At 34.9% G+C, this 15,020-nt stretch overlaps 1 protein-coding gene and 1 long non-coding RNA gene across 2 annotated transcripts; both read left to right on the top strand.

Annotated features, from left to right (window-relative positions):
• The first annotated feature begins 299 nt into the window (after nt 1-299).
• On the top strand, nt 300-1,576 carry LOC130049903 (uncharacterized). The gene is made up of 2 exons (XR_008798255.1): nt 300-1,268; nt 1,376-1,576. It is a non-coding gene; the product is annotated as an uncharacterized LOC130049903 (long non-coding RNA).
• Nucleotides 1,577-10,835: 9,259 nt separating this feature from the next.
• LOC125661068 (E3 ubiquitin-protein ligase Midline-1-like) lies at nt 10,836-14,791 on the top strand. The gene is made up of 2 exons (XM_048892951.2): nt 10,836-11,123; nt 11,379-14,791. Exon 2 carries the CDS (start codon nt 11,408-11,410, stop codon nt 13,082-13,084), a length of 1,677 nt encoding a protein of 558 aa, XP_048748908.2. The 5' UTR covers nt 10,836-11,123; nt 11,379-11,407; the 3' UTR covers nt 13,085-14,791.
• Nucleotides 14,792-15,020: the final 229 nt, after the last annotated feature.

Genomic DNA, 15,020 nt, shown 5'->3' with positions numbered 1-15,020 from the left:
TGGTGGATGTAGAGGGGTGGGATGAGGATAACGTAAAGTTAGTAAAAATGACACTAATACATCTGTTTTATGTCGACGTTATGCAAATGTTCCTCAGACAAAATTAAGACTATCTATGATCATATCAGTCACGTTTTCTACATTTCAAAGTTCATACGATAAATCGCTCTATCAGCGCAAGTAGATGTCATAGCATTGAAATATAAAGTACATGTAATAGGCACGTTTCGAGTTCATCCGGAACACCCGGGATTTTTCGCATTTAGCCAATCCGGTGATCGGTGACATGAACTAAATGTTCAGCAGGGGTACTTCCGGTTGATATTGTTTACTCTGGTAACAAAACTGTCTTTAACAAAATATGCATTTTGTGGCACGAAAGGTCGCGATTCAGATAATGGAAAGAAAGGAGTGTATATCTACTTTGGATGATGTTAAAGTTCACCCTTTCCCAACCCTGGAACAAAATGTCCACGCAGAGGAAACGATGGCGTCATTTGTTTAAACCACGAGTAGCAGAACAGTGCAGAAAATTAGAGCGATTACTACATTCCGTAAAAGCTGATCCAACACAGAAGCATCCCTGTTCTAGCCATTTCACCATATGAAAGGCGAAGATAACAAACAGTGATCCAAGTTTTAAGAAAATCAAGAGATTTGTACTGCCCTTTACAAATAGATACTTCGCGACATTAAAATAGGCCTAGTTGATACCCTTATCCACATAGACTTGAGCAATGTATGCATTTTACAATGGTGATCATGTGACACTAAATCGATAGTAGATTATCATATATCAGAGAATTTACACTTCGAACTCATGGTTTAGGCTCATAGGCAATTTCGGGGGGGGGGGGGGGGGGGGGTCATATAATTATAATATTGGGGGATCTATTCTTACAAATCTAGATTAGGATTTGCAATAATCATTCATCCAAGCTCCATACAGATAGTTCATTTACTTCCAAATAAATTTCAATTCATATCAAAGAACTCTCATTTATCTTTGCTCCAACTTGACCAAGCAGTGTGCTTTGTATACATCAGAATTTACATGTACATGTATGTACACTTCCACTCATATTTATGTGCTCTCCCACTTCTCATTTAGTAAGAAAAATGAGCATGATTTTCTTTCTTCATAATCTATTCAACATATATACACAGGTTGATAACAATGACTGTAATCCTTATGTTGACTGGAATTATTGACTGGTATGCAGTAAAACAGCTGAAGGAAAGTTCAACTATTAATTCATTTCAGCCTGGTAAGAATCAATATCCTTTTGTGTATTATACACCTGCAATTCTTTTCTTTTGCTGCTTCAAATCTTGTATTTGAAATTTTAATTCTGATATTTTGGTATTATTATAGGTAGTCTGGCAGTATTATAGGTAATCTGGCAGTAATGGCATGACATCATGAGAGCTAATCAACATGGTTAATGATGTATAGAGACACTGTCTGAAGACCTCGAGGGAAAGGCAAGGAAAATGGATGATCCACTTCCTATATCCCTGTAAAAAAGAGGAAGGATACCACAATATTGACGATAAATTATTGTCAATTCAAGAAGCAAAGTTGTGAAAATGCAAAAATAATAATTAATGTATTTGTTAGAAAAATATCGTTAACTGCATATATATTTCTTGAACTTATTCAGGAATACATCAGATGTAGTCATTCATATTAAAACTGAATCTATGAATTTTCATAACTTTTATCAATAAACTTTACTATATTTATTTTACATGTACCTAGTTTCCCTAATACATTGTACTCATGGGAGTTTGCTTGCATTCAATGTTCTGACATGAATTCGAAAATGTGCATATTTCATCACAAGAGCCCACCTGGGCACTAAGCATGTGCCATGTATAAAGCAGGTCCACTCAAACAAGATCTACCAACATTATATTTGAATGAACACAAATGGTCTTAGATACTCTTTTTTCTCTCTGCAATATATGGCATTAAACAGCATTAATTTTTTTTTCAATTTTGTTAATATATACAAGTCAATTAACTTTTCCCAAACTTTTGATGCATATAATGGATTTTCTCTGTACTGCTACATATATGTGCACAGAATGGAAATGATGTCACTAACAGGAATATACCTTAATCATGAGCAGATATAGTTTGTTCAATGATAACAATTTGAGCAATGATCACAAATACTCATGACATTGGAATTCACTCAAATTCAATAAAAGCGTGCAATCGATGTCGCCGGCACTTTATTAGAAAATAAGCTATACCAAATCATATATTTTGTGTGCTATACATTCATGGACCCATAGCCTCCCTAGGCATAGTATACTTTTTATTTTCCCTTTACTTATAAACTTGGTAGGAAGCGTAGATACCCTAATTTTGTAACGTACGTGACTGTCGCCGACTCAATTTTTAAAATTGAACAAGCAAATATAACAAGAGGCCCATGGGCCACATCGCTCACCTGTCACCTTGGTCCATATAAGAAGATTTTCCATATCTATTTGCATGTAAAACCGTAGTCCCTATTATGGCCCCAAACCTACCCCTGGAGGCCATGGTTTTTGCAAACTTGAATCTACACTATATCAGAAAGCTTTCATGTAAATGTGAACTTCTTTGGCCCAATGGTTCTTGAGAAGAAGATTTTTAAAGATTTTCCCTATATATTTGTATGTAAAACTTTGATCCCCTATTGTGGCCCCATCCGACCCCCGGAGGCCATGATTTTAACAATTTAGAATCTGCATTATATAAGGAAGCTTTCATATAAATCTCAGCTTTTTTGGCTCAGTGGTTCTTGGGAAGAAGATTTTTAAAGATGTTCCCTATATATTTGTATGTAAAACTTTGATCCCCTATTGTGGCCCCATCCGACCCCCGGGGGCCATGATTTTAACAATTTAGAATCTGCACTACCTAATAAAGCTTATCTATAAATTTCATCTTTTCTGGCGCAGTGGTTCTTGAGAAGAAGATTTTTTAATGACCCTATCCTATTTTTACCTTTTCTTGATTATCTCCCCTTGGAAGGTGGCCTGGCCCTTTATTTTAACAATTTAGAATTCCCTTTACCTAAGGATGATTTGTGCTAACTTTGGTTGAAATTGGCCCAATGGTTGTTGAGAAGAAGTTGAAAATGTGAAAAGTTTACAGACGGATGGACAGACGGACGGACAGACGGACGGACACCGGAATACGGGTGATCAGAAAAGTTCACTTGAGCTTTCAGCTCAGGTGAGCTAAAAATCTGAGAGCGTGTTTTTAGATTTTCTTTGTGTTAATATCATTTGTATTTCCTAAATTTTCATTGAATAAAAGTTTAACAACTTTTGCGTATGATTTTAAACAGTGATGTATATATTACTCCATGTCGCCAGATTATATTATGTGATCATAGGGTCAATTAAACACCCAATGTATGGAAAAAGATTTCGTATTATCTTTATGTTTTTGGTCTATTTTGGCGCTAAAATATTCAAAAACTGTGTGAAAATATTCATCAAGCGATAATTGGATGTGGCATTGAGAAGAAGTCATCATATTCTCAAAATTTTGCATTCTGATTTTAGAAATGTAACATACGATACAATAAACTTTTTATGAAAACGTATTTGCAGAGCAAATGTTACCCCTTTTATGAAAATCTCGTAGTGTACAGAGAATGAAAATATAAACATTTCTTTTGCAGAAGTCATTGGTTGGTCTGAAATTTGACAAACGTGTCAAGATATAACATTCGTGATGTAACATTCGTTACCGAGAAATTAATTAAAGGGAATGATAGAACAATTTCCAGCGTATTTTTGCTCTCTCTCTCTCTCTGCATGATGTGGTATACGACATGAACGTCTACTATGAACATTTGAGTTTGAAAGTCAATACGTGTTAAACTTTGAGAATTAGGATTAATTTTCTCTTACGGTAAGTACTGTTACAACAACTGCAATGTTTGATATACAATATTGATTAAGCAGATGGAATGTTTTGGTCTGAATTTGTTCTTCTGATATCAAAGAATGTATATCGTATTCCAAATATCTCGAAATTCTTCTGGTGTAAGAATTACATTGAGTAGAATGCTGGTAACATACGTTACTCAAAGTAACGTATGCTACTTAATGAAATGCTTGATTAGGCATCAAATATTGAACTACATATTGACAAAATATCATCATTAATGATATCTTTTGTTGAATATCAACTATGTTATGAAGAAACAAATGTGTTATTGTTCCCGTATTCACTAGTATATACAGATATCCTTTGCAAGAAATACAAGCCATGTTTTCCTCTGCTACTGTCCTATTTATGATACATGTAACTATGCAACTCTACATTTATCAATTTGCTAGAATTCAGCATCTTTTCATAATATATCTTAGAAATGAAGGGACTAATCTCTGATGATTGTTCTATGCAATCTTATAGAGAAATCATTCAAAAATATTTTATCTGAGTGTAACGTATGTTACCAGAAATTCCATTACGTAATATTATTCTACTTGTTTTTAATTTTTAATTTTTTTTTTTCAGAAATGGCGCTTGTGAGAGTAGAAGTACAGAATAACTACCATGAAAAAAAATGTATTAAAACATAAGAACAACCATGAAAAAATGTTTTAGAAATAATATTATATGCTCCCCTTGTGGCAATACTGAAAAGGTAGAATGTCTGTACTGACAGTGAAAATAAAGGTTTAACTACCGGTCAAAGGCTACCATAATGATACATGTAAGTTTTGTCTCTCAAAATACTTATAAGCAACTGGTCATTTGAGTAATTTTGTATGACCTTTGACCTCGTGACTTGGAATCCAATGGGGGTCATCTATTCATAAGGGGCACCAGTGTTTCAAGTTTGATGTCTATCAAGGAAAGATTTCTCAACGGACAATAGCGTATGTCCAGAGTAGTTTAACCGTTGTCCTTTTGACCTCAAAATTAATAGGGGACATCTATGTCTTAAGGTTCACGTTAAATATTCATTCATAACACCACGTGGTGGATTATACTGACAGTTTCTATGGAAAGGTATTCCATAATAAGCAACAAAAACATAAGATTCGGTATACATTTAATCAAAATGTTGGGAAATTAAACATTTTCTTTATATTATTATTGCAAACAGATTGTTAGAAATGGGTACATATGATTCTTTCCACTTTTTGAATAGAAATGATGTGTAATGAAAGGAAAAATAAGAAACATATGTTACTTTCATTGTTTATTATAACAAAGAGCAATCCAGGTTTCAAAACATGTGTCTGTTATTTCTATAAGAATCATTAACATTTATATAGTGAAACTTCAATCTATCACTTTTGTTTTAATCGCACATTTATTGCAAATTAACAAATTCAGAAGAAAAGACACATTTGGTAAAAATGTTTGCTTGTCTACGTTATATTTCTATTAAAATTGGTATTTCCATTGAATTAAGTGATGTCGTTATGATTTTGCAACATCAATCGTAAAGAATAACTGATGGTGACATCGTTTTGGCATAATATTTTCATGGATGTACTGTTGTGTAAGTGTTGAAACATACGTTACATAATTATAGCGCTACTTCATTTACATACAAAAAAGCTATCGTTCTATATCTATTGCTAGTCTTTTGTTTTCATGTTTCATACATATTGAACTGTTCGAGAATATTTGTTAATCAATTTTATTTTTTGCCATTTCAAAGATATTGAAAGTGATATCTAGTCGTTTATTTTGCGCTCTTAAAATCTTATTGCTGACTTTTACAGCAGATAATTTCTTGTTGTGTTGATTAAATATTTTCTTTGAAAACCTGTATTTATTGTCTTTAGCAAATTAGAAAAATATATGCTCAGTCAATTCCAATAGAAATTATGGAATAATACATGGAAAATTAATGTTTATCTTAAATATTATCATGTCAAGGACTCAGTAACGAAGGTTACATGTGAGAAAAATCTCGAAAAATATACCATACTTTGACCTGTAAAAAAAAATCTGTCATACTTAACTTGAAACAATTTGAGGTGAGTGTTCAACAGATATTTACCATTAATAAACGCATATTACCATATATATTTTGAATGGTCGATAAACTATGATTTTGAAACCCTCAATTGCACGCTTTTATTGACTTTGGGTGATTATGAAAACTCATTGAAATGCATGTATCTACTAGAGTTACTTTCATACTAAAAATTCTTCTTATTAAATGAGTCACTTATAAATGAAAGACTTGTGACACAAGTATTAGTTGATAAATAATAATTTTCAAATATCAATGTTTAAATTAGGGAGGATATAATTTATAACTTAGTAGATATGATTAAATTATTCTCACTTATATAACATTTTTCTTTTGTCTTGGTCATTTTTGATCGCATTCTGTTGTGCCTTTGATGAGTATGATGATCATTTATGTAGAAATATTCCATAGCTTTGACATAATCAGCATGGTCAGTCATTCACAGATGATACCACTGTCCTGTCCATAGCTTAATAGCAAACCATTCAGACCAACATGACCAAAGCAGGTCATATATGTACACCATCACATCACCTGCAAGATATATATCTGGTTTTACAAGCATGCATGTATAGAACAAAATATTTTAAGTTCAAAGTTGCTTCACTTATTTTGTGAAATCTTTAGGTACATGAACAGCTCCAATACAATCTCTATATTAAGCTATATAGAGCTTGATTTAGCTATTTCAAATCTTTTATGAAATTAAATTTGAAAAGTGTAAAAATCCAATTTCAGTGAATGATAAAATTCTACCCATGTACATGTACTTGCAAAAAAAAATTAAACAAATAATATATTATAAACTACATTCCTCATCAATATAATTTTGATTCACAAATGTTACTTTTCAAAAAGGTCTTACTACACCTTAGAAAGAGTTTCTCAAATCAGCATGAAATGATTTAATTATGAATGAGGATCAACAAAATAATGGATATTAGGCAATTCAAGTTTACATAGCGTAATATCTGTGGAAACGAGGGGGTTATTTATATTTGGTTTCTTTTACATCATATATGAAAACAAATTTTATATATATATATAAAATCGTTACAGAAAATCAAAATAAGTAAAATTCAAAAGGCTTTCCACAAATTATGACATTGTTAAATTTGTTTTAGAAAAAACAAAATAAAAAGCTGTCCGGGTCTAGTTTTGCACTCAGAAAAATGCAGCGAAATATTTGTGAGACTTTACACCCGCACTAGGAATGAACGAATACATTGTAAAAATTGCCCAACCCCTCATTTCCACAGAAGTCAGTACTGGGCACGATGTCGGCTTTATGAATCACTTTAAGACATTGTGTTTTGTTTAATCATATACAACGTTCTACAAAAAATAGTAACTATTTTGATTTACCTATTTGGTAGGTTTCACCGAGTTTAATACGTTCTTTTCATGTCCCACTATGGCTACGACTGTACTAATAGGGCCTAGGATTCCTAGACAGGCCTTCTGCATAGATCTGCAAGTTACACTGCAACATCGTCGTCTTGTCTAAGTCTTCCGTTGAATTTGACCAATGGTAGCTTATCAAACGTTGACAAACAAATACGTATCCCCATACATCCCAAACAAATACATTTAATATGCGAAGTGTTGGTAAACAACGAGAAACCGGAAGTAACCCTGCTGAACATTTTTGAAGCGGCGTGACTAAACACAGAATAAAAACCGTGTTCCGGAGGAACTCGAAACACGGCTATTAGACAGCATTGTCAGGTTTCTTTTAAAAAATGTTTGTGAATGTCATAAAAATATCCTAGCTTCGTTAATGTCGAACCTTGTCTTTGAGGATACTATTCACAAACAATGATCGATTTTTACAGCATCAAAATAAATCCTACTTTCCCTAGCAAGATTCGCAGAGATTACATGGTCACAACATAATTTAACAGAAATTAACAGTAGCGCATACTACATATGTAAATTGTAGATTTTTTTATAATATCAAAGAAAATAATTTATAAATGATCATTTGAGAAACATTATTATTAGAGGGCGAGGCCCTCTCACGGCCCGAAGGGCCATGAGAGCGAAGCTCTCTCTATAGGTAACACGTATATACATGTTTAAAAGGAAAATATTGGAAAATAATGAAAAATTAAACCATACCTATGGAACTTGAAAATTTTGGTACTAATGGCGTCGATTCGAATATTAGCGCGTGGACATGTATTTCTCCATTTTGAATCTCGTCTACCCTAGTTCACGTCGGTCTGAGATTTTACATAAAATTCGTAAAAGCATGTAAATCTTATTTTCTTAATCAAATAATATGTATATACGGTGTGACCGTTGGACCGAGCGAAACATGTAATGGTCATTGGAGTGTCCCAAGTGGTAATCATAATTCCGTACGGTAGATTATGATTCATTTAAAAATATATATTTTGAATGAAATTTTCCTTGCGCTAAAAACCCAGTAAGATCTCAATATTGAAGGTTTTTTTTATGGGGAGAACAGTTTTACAGGATCCGCCTATTCATTGAACGCGGGAAATAAAACGCAAGGCGACGTCAACTGTACATTGTGACGTCACATTTAGCCTCGACTTGTTTTTTCTTTTTCAAAGCAAACAATTATAAACAACAATAATACATTCCGTATGCAATGAAAAAGGCCGTTATATAACTAAACAAAATTAACCAATAAATTCAAAATGGTAAAATGTAACCGTAATTTTATCGTGTATTCTTATTCAAAGAAACTCATGAACTCGTTCATCTATTTAATCGTATTACGGTTTTATATGTAATTATTTGCTAAAACCTGTTACAATGATAATTATGCTATTCACTTTGAACAAACTGAGTGTTTAAATTACGAATTGCACGTTAGAGTTTTCTATTATTGGCATTCAAAATAAAACACGAATAACTGTTGAAGCAGGTAATGAAAAAATAAATGGCGGCGCCCATATGGATCACGAAAATTTCAGTGAACGTATATAGAGATTATCTCTTTTTCTTTTGCTGATTTTGACTTTTTTCTTTTACGTACGTGTTACCTTTAGAGCCTTGTTTCGCGGACGCCCCTTCGGCCCGTCCGAGCTTTGCTCAGTATAATCACTTCACGATTAACGCCATGTTTGTTGTTGGGGTTCAAACGCTATGTTTGTAAATTTGCTAAATAACGACGCTGAATAATATGTTTTACGGCGTGACCGTATTTGAGGGCGAAGCAAAAAAATTTTGGCATTAGTATCTATATCCAAAACAGAACAAAAACAACCCGAAGTTAGCAGGATTTGATCCGCCTATATATTGAACGCGGGAGATATAACGCAACTGATGTAAACAGTACATTGTGACGTCATATTCAGCGTCGTATTTTAGCAAATTTACAAACATAGCGTCTGAACCACAACAACAAACATGGCGTTAATGGTGGAGTGATTATATATGATTAAGAAAATAAGATTTACATGCTTTTACGAATTTTTGTAATATCTCAGAACGACGTGAACTAGGGTAGACGAGATTCAAAATGGAGAAATACATGTCCACGCGATAGTATTCGAATCGACGCCATTAGTACCAAACTTTTCAAGTTCCATAGGTATGGTTTAATTTTTCATTATTTTCCTATATTTTCCTTTTAAACATGTATATACGTGTTACCTATAGGGAGAGCTCCGCTCTCACGGCCCTTCGGGCCGTGAGAGGGCTTCGCCCTCTATGACATCACAATGTACTGTTTACATCAATTGCGTTATATTTCCCGCGTTCAATATATAGGCGGATCAAATATCCAAAATTAGGATGCTTTGATATGTCCCTCCTCATGCTAACTTCGGATTGTTTTTGTTTTGTTTTGGATATAGCCAAAATTTGTTTGCTTCTCCCTCAAACACGGTCACGCCGTAAAACATATTATTTTGTCATAGAGGGTTACACATACATTTGTACGCCGCTTGACAGCGGCAGTAGATAACACGTAAATATTGACATTTTCTTTCGATTCAACTATGTCGTGACGCATTTTTTCATTGTGACGTCATAAAGCGCGAAGTGCACCGAAGAATATCAAGAGTTACCTCCCTGTTGTTGCAAACCTTACCTTAAATAAAAGTTATTTCTTATTTTATAGCATTATTACGTCATGAATAAGAGTTTTTCCCGCCTTTTTTCAAAAAGAGCTTGATAACTGTTAAATTTCATCCAGATTATGCTTAGGAAACGGTGTGCCCACCCGTCGAGCAAAATGAAATTAATATATATTGTGTATTAAGAGAAGATGAAAAATGTATTTGAATATAAATTTGCTCGACGCATGGGCTGTATGTTTTCTGAAAGGAAAACACCCTGAATTTATGAAAATTTTCATTGATCTTCTGATAAAGAACCATCACTCGGACGTTGTAACTGTGTATAGTTTATTTTCTGATAAAGAACCCTCACTCGGACGTTGTAACTGTGTATAGTTTATTTTCTGATAAAGAACCGTCACTCTGTGTATAGTTTATTTTCTAGTTTTCCCTCACTGATATGGCCGTTTAGTGCTACATCTAAAACTGGCAACGTCCTCTATTAAAAAAAAAACAAAAAAAACCATAACCTGCCGCAGGATCCAATAGATCTATATGGTTATTTGAGTGTTACGTGCTACATCGTCTAAAACCGGCGACGTCCTCTATGACCCCCCCCCCCCCGACACCCCCCCCCCCAAGAAAACAAAAACGTCAATGGGAAAAAAAGAAACCCCCCCGAAAAAAAAATTCAGAGCCGAAATGAGGTCCTCACTGAATCAAGTTTGACGTACAATCATGTGACACAATATGAGATAATATATAAATAATAGATACTGCCAATATTGCAATTTTATGGACATGCTACAAAAGATCATTCCTGACCCACCAGGGTTTTTCAAGCTAAACGGAATATTAGATTTAACTCTATTTTTGGTGACAGGAAATTCAGTCTTCTGACGTAAATGTTGACATAGCTACTCAACATAAACTAGGCCAAACGAACTGCAAACTATCTAAACAGGCGATAACACATAAACAGTGTATATACAGGCCGACAGGCCGCACAGATATTTAATCACGGGACTAGACGGGAGGTCGAAAGAACAGGGAGGCCATGTTGGATTTTCAGGTTAGACAAAATTATGTATATACATTCTGACATTGTAATGCCAATAATGTCAACATTTCTGTGTTGAATGAGATATATCTGATCAGCTAGATAACGAATTCATATAATTGGGGGTGGAGGTGGTGGGGTTATATCGATGCCTGGTGTATATCATTTGAAATATTACAGTTAATGACCGTAGTGTTGTATGTCATACTTGGTCAATTGTTTTGACATGTTAAAATCTTTTATCAAGATCCCCCTTTTTATTGACAGTAATCTGCTGTGTGATCCCGGCGTCAGAAATGCATCCCCGGCGCAGTGCTCAGGAAGTCCTACTGTGTGACCTCTGTGAAACTGTCCCCCTACAGAGTCATTGTGAAGTTTGTGATGTAAATCTCTGTGTTAACTGTGTAGGAAAACATCTCTCAGATTCCTCTAAAAAACACAATGTCATACCCTATTTACAAATAAAGTCTACTCCAAACTACCCGAGATGTTCGAAACACGCTGACAAACACTGCGAACTTCACTGTGACAAATGTGATATTCCTGTCTGTTCTACATGCGCCTTATTTGGTGAACACAAAGGTCACGATGTATCAGATGTTCTGGAAAAACTCAAAATTAAAACACAAAATTTACAAAAAGATCTGGAAGAAATAGAAACCAAAATTTATCCCCGATATGAAGAAATGGCGTCCGATATCCAAACTGAAAAAGCCGAAATAGAAACAAATTACGGAGAATTGACAGCAACTGCCGAACAAGAAGGTGAAAGTTTACACCAGGAGATCACCGCTATTGTCAACCGACGGAAATCCGACATTCAGGAGATGAAAAACAAACACCTATCTACCCTGAATAAAAATACAGATGAAATCACACAGAAAATTACTGAACTCAACCAGATCATTTCCGACTTGAAATCAATCCTAAAATCAAATGACGTCTCATTAACCTCTACTTACAAATCTAGGAATTCTGAATTTAGAACATTACCGTCTAAAGTTCGAGTTACAATACCAAGATTTTCTGCTCAGAAAATAAACAAAGATCAACTCAATGAAATGTTTAGTTCTCTGTCGCCATTATCCATTAACACAGAACATGGCGACACAATGAAGTCAGCAGAAGCTGTATTGTCTCCTCCAGTCAAACCACTGCTTGATGACCCGCGCCTCACCGCCGCCATAGACACTGGGTATAACAATCTATACAGTGTTAGCTGTCTGAGTGAAGATCAAGTCTGGACACTCGGGGCTAACAAAACCATGAAGCTTCTCAACCTCCAGAGTAAACTACTGACATCAATACAAACCAAGTCAGGGAACGCACCGCGGGACGTAGCAGTGACACGGGACGGAGATCTTGTTTATACCGACACTGTCGATAAAACTATAAACCTTGTTAAAAATAAACAGATACATACCGTGATCACACTACAAAAGGGATGGATACCCTTTAGACAGGTGTGGAAACCTTGCTATGTCTGCTGTACCGCGTGTAACGATCTCCTGGTTACCATGGTCAGTGATGATGACAAACAATCCAAAGTCGTGCGTTACTCTGGCTCCACAGAGACACAAAGTATTCAGTTTGATGATGAGGGTCGTCCTCTCTATTCATCTGTTGGTTACATCAGTGAGAATAGGAACCTGGATATCTGTGTGGCTGACAATAAAGCTAGAGCAGTAGTGGTGGTCAATCAGTCAGGAAAACTCCGATTTAGATACACTGGTCATCCCTCTAATACCAAGCAATCATTTGATCCACACGGCATCAATACAGACAGCCAGAGTCACATCCTGACAGCAGATTGTCCCAATAACCGTATCCACATCCTAGATCAGGACGGACAGTTCCTCCGTTACATTCACTGTGATTTAGAGTTTCCATGGGGTTTATGTGTGGACATCAGAGACAACTTCTTTGTGGCTGAGTGGTTCACTGCTGAAGTGAAGAAAATCCAATATCTATAAACACAGTGTTAGTTACACCACAGCTCTACACAGTGTTAATTACACAGCTCTACAGTGTTAATTACACCTATCAAAACGGTGTTAATTACACATATATACAGTGCTATCTACATCAGTGTGTTGATTACAACTGCTTGTTAATTACAGTTCCTTGTTAATAACATCCCTGTGTTAATTACAGCCCTGTGTTAATTACAGTCCTGTGTACACTACAGCCCTGTGTACATTACAGTCTTGTGTTGATTACAGTTCCTTGTTAATTACAGCCCTGTGTTAATTACAGCCCTGTGTCTGTGATTTGTAATTAACATGTACTTGTGTTTGTGAGTTTAACTGATAGAACATTAGTCTCTCACTGCTGTTTACTAATTATATCTTATCTGTATCATTATGTTAAGTGCAACAGTATTAATTTTAGTACACTAATTACTAATTTGACTGAGGTACTAGTTATTCATTTTTTTTTACAATCTTCGCAACACATGTGATTCACTTACTTACTTATCCTCTTCGTCCCCGGTGGGACATAAGGCTTCAACAAGTTGTCTCCATCTAGCTCTGTCCTTGGCAATATATTGTGCCTGTCCCCATGAGTAGCCCATTTCCTCAAGTTCTGATGTTACGGTTCTCCTCCAGGTGGTACGTGGTCTGCCTCTTTTCCTCTTTCCAGGTGGTGTCCAGTGTAGAGCTACTTTGGGAATCCTGTTCTGGGGCATTCTCATTACGTGACCAAGCCATCTCATTCTTCTTTGTTTTATCTCTGTGCTGACGTTCTTGCTTTTGCACCTTTGGTGTAGGATTTTATTGAACACACCTTAATGAATGTTAATCAGTTATTGTGAAGTACTTAGGAATTTCACTGATGGACAATCACTACTGAGTACTTATATGTATGTATATACTTGTTTTAGTGTGATGTACTATTGTACAAGCACTACTGAGTACTTACATGTATGTATATACTTGTTTTAGTGTGATGAACTACTGTACAACCACTACTGAGTACTTACATGTATGTATATACTTGTTTTAGTGTGATGAACTACTGTACAACCACTTCTGAGTACTTACATGTATGTATATACTTGTTTTAGTGTGATGGACTACTGTACAACCACTACTGAGTACTTACATGTATGTATATACTTGTTTTAGTGTGATGTACAACCACTACTGAGTACTTACATGTATGTATATACTTGTTTTAGTGTGACGAACTACTGTACAACCACTACTGAGTACTTACATGTATATATATACTTGTTTTAGTGTGACGAACTACTGTACAACCACTACTGAGTACTTACATGTATGTATATACTTGTTTTAGTGTGATGTACAACCACTACTGAGTACTTACATGTATCTATATACTTGTTTTAGTGTGACGAACTACTGTACAACCACTACTGAGTACTTACATGTATATATATACTTGTTTTAGTGTGATGTACAACCACTACTGAGTACTTACATGTATGTATATACTTGTTTTAGTGTGACGAACTACTGTACAAACACTACTGAGTAGTTACATATATGCATATACTTGTTTTAGTGTGATGTACAACCACTACTGAGTACTTACATGTATGTATATACTTCTTTTAGTGTGACCAATTGAACATTATTCTCTGTGTTAGTTATGTCTTTAATATGTGCTTATTTTTTAATTCAATGTATATATTAGATAAACATGATATAGAATTCAGTCTTACTTTATTACTGAGTACTTACTTAGATTTGTAGTACTGTAACAGAGAGTGACCCCCAAACGTTCGGTCTTTATCACAGATCTTCAGATCCAAGGTCACAGTCTTCTGTTTACAATCAATAATGTCACAGCAAGTAACCAAATATCCCCCGTCCTACAAAACAAACACAGATAAAGTGTTATCATGTTAAACTGAATTGTCAAGAATAGTCTGTGGTATAA

The sequence above is a fragment of the Ostrea edulis genome, chromosome 8 (assembly GCF_947568905.1).
Source record: "Ostrea edulis chromosome 8, xbOstEdul1.1, whole genome shotgun sequence".
NCBI lineage: Eukaryota > Metazoa > Mollusca > Bivalvia > Ostreida > Ostreidae > Ostrea > Ostrea edulis.
This window is presented reverse-complemented; position numbering and strand designations above follow the sequence as displayed.

Excerpts from the sequence above, each read along its gene's own strand:
- LOC125661068 (XM_048892951.2), top strand. The coding sequence starts at position 11,408 with ATGCATCCCCGGCGCAGTGCTCAGGAAGTCCTACTGTGTGACCTCTGT.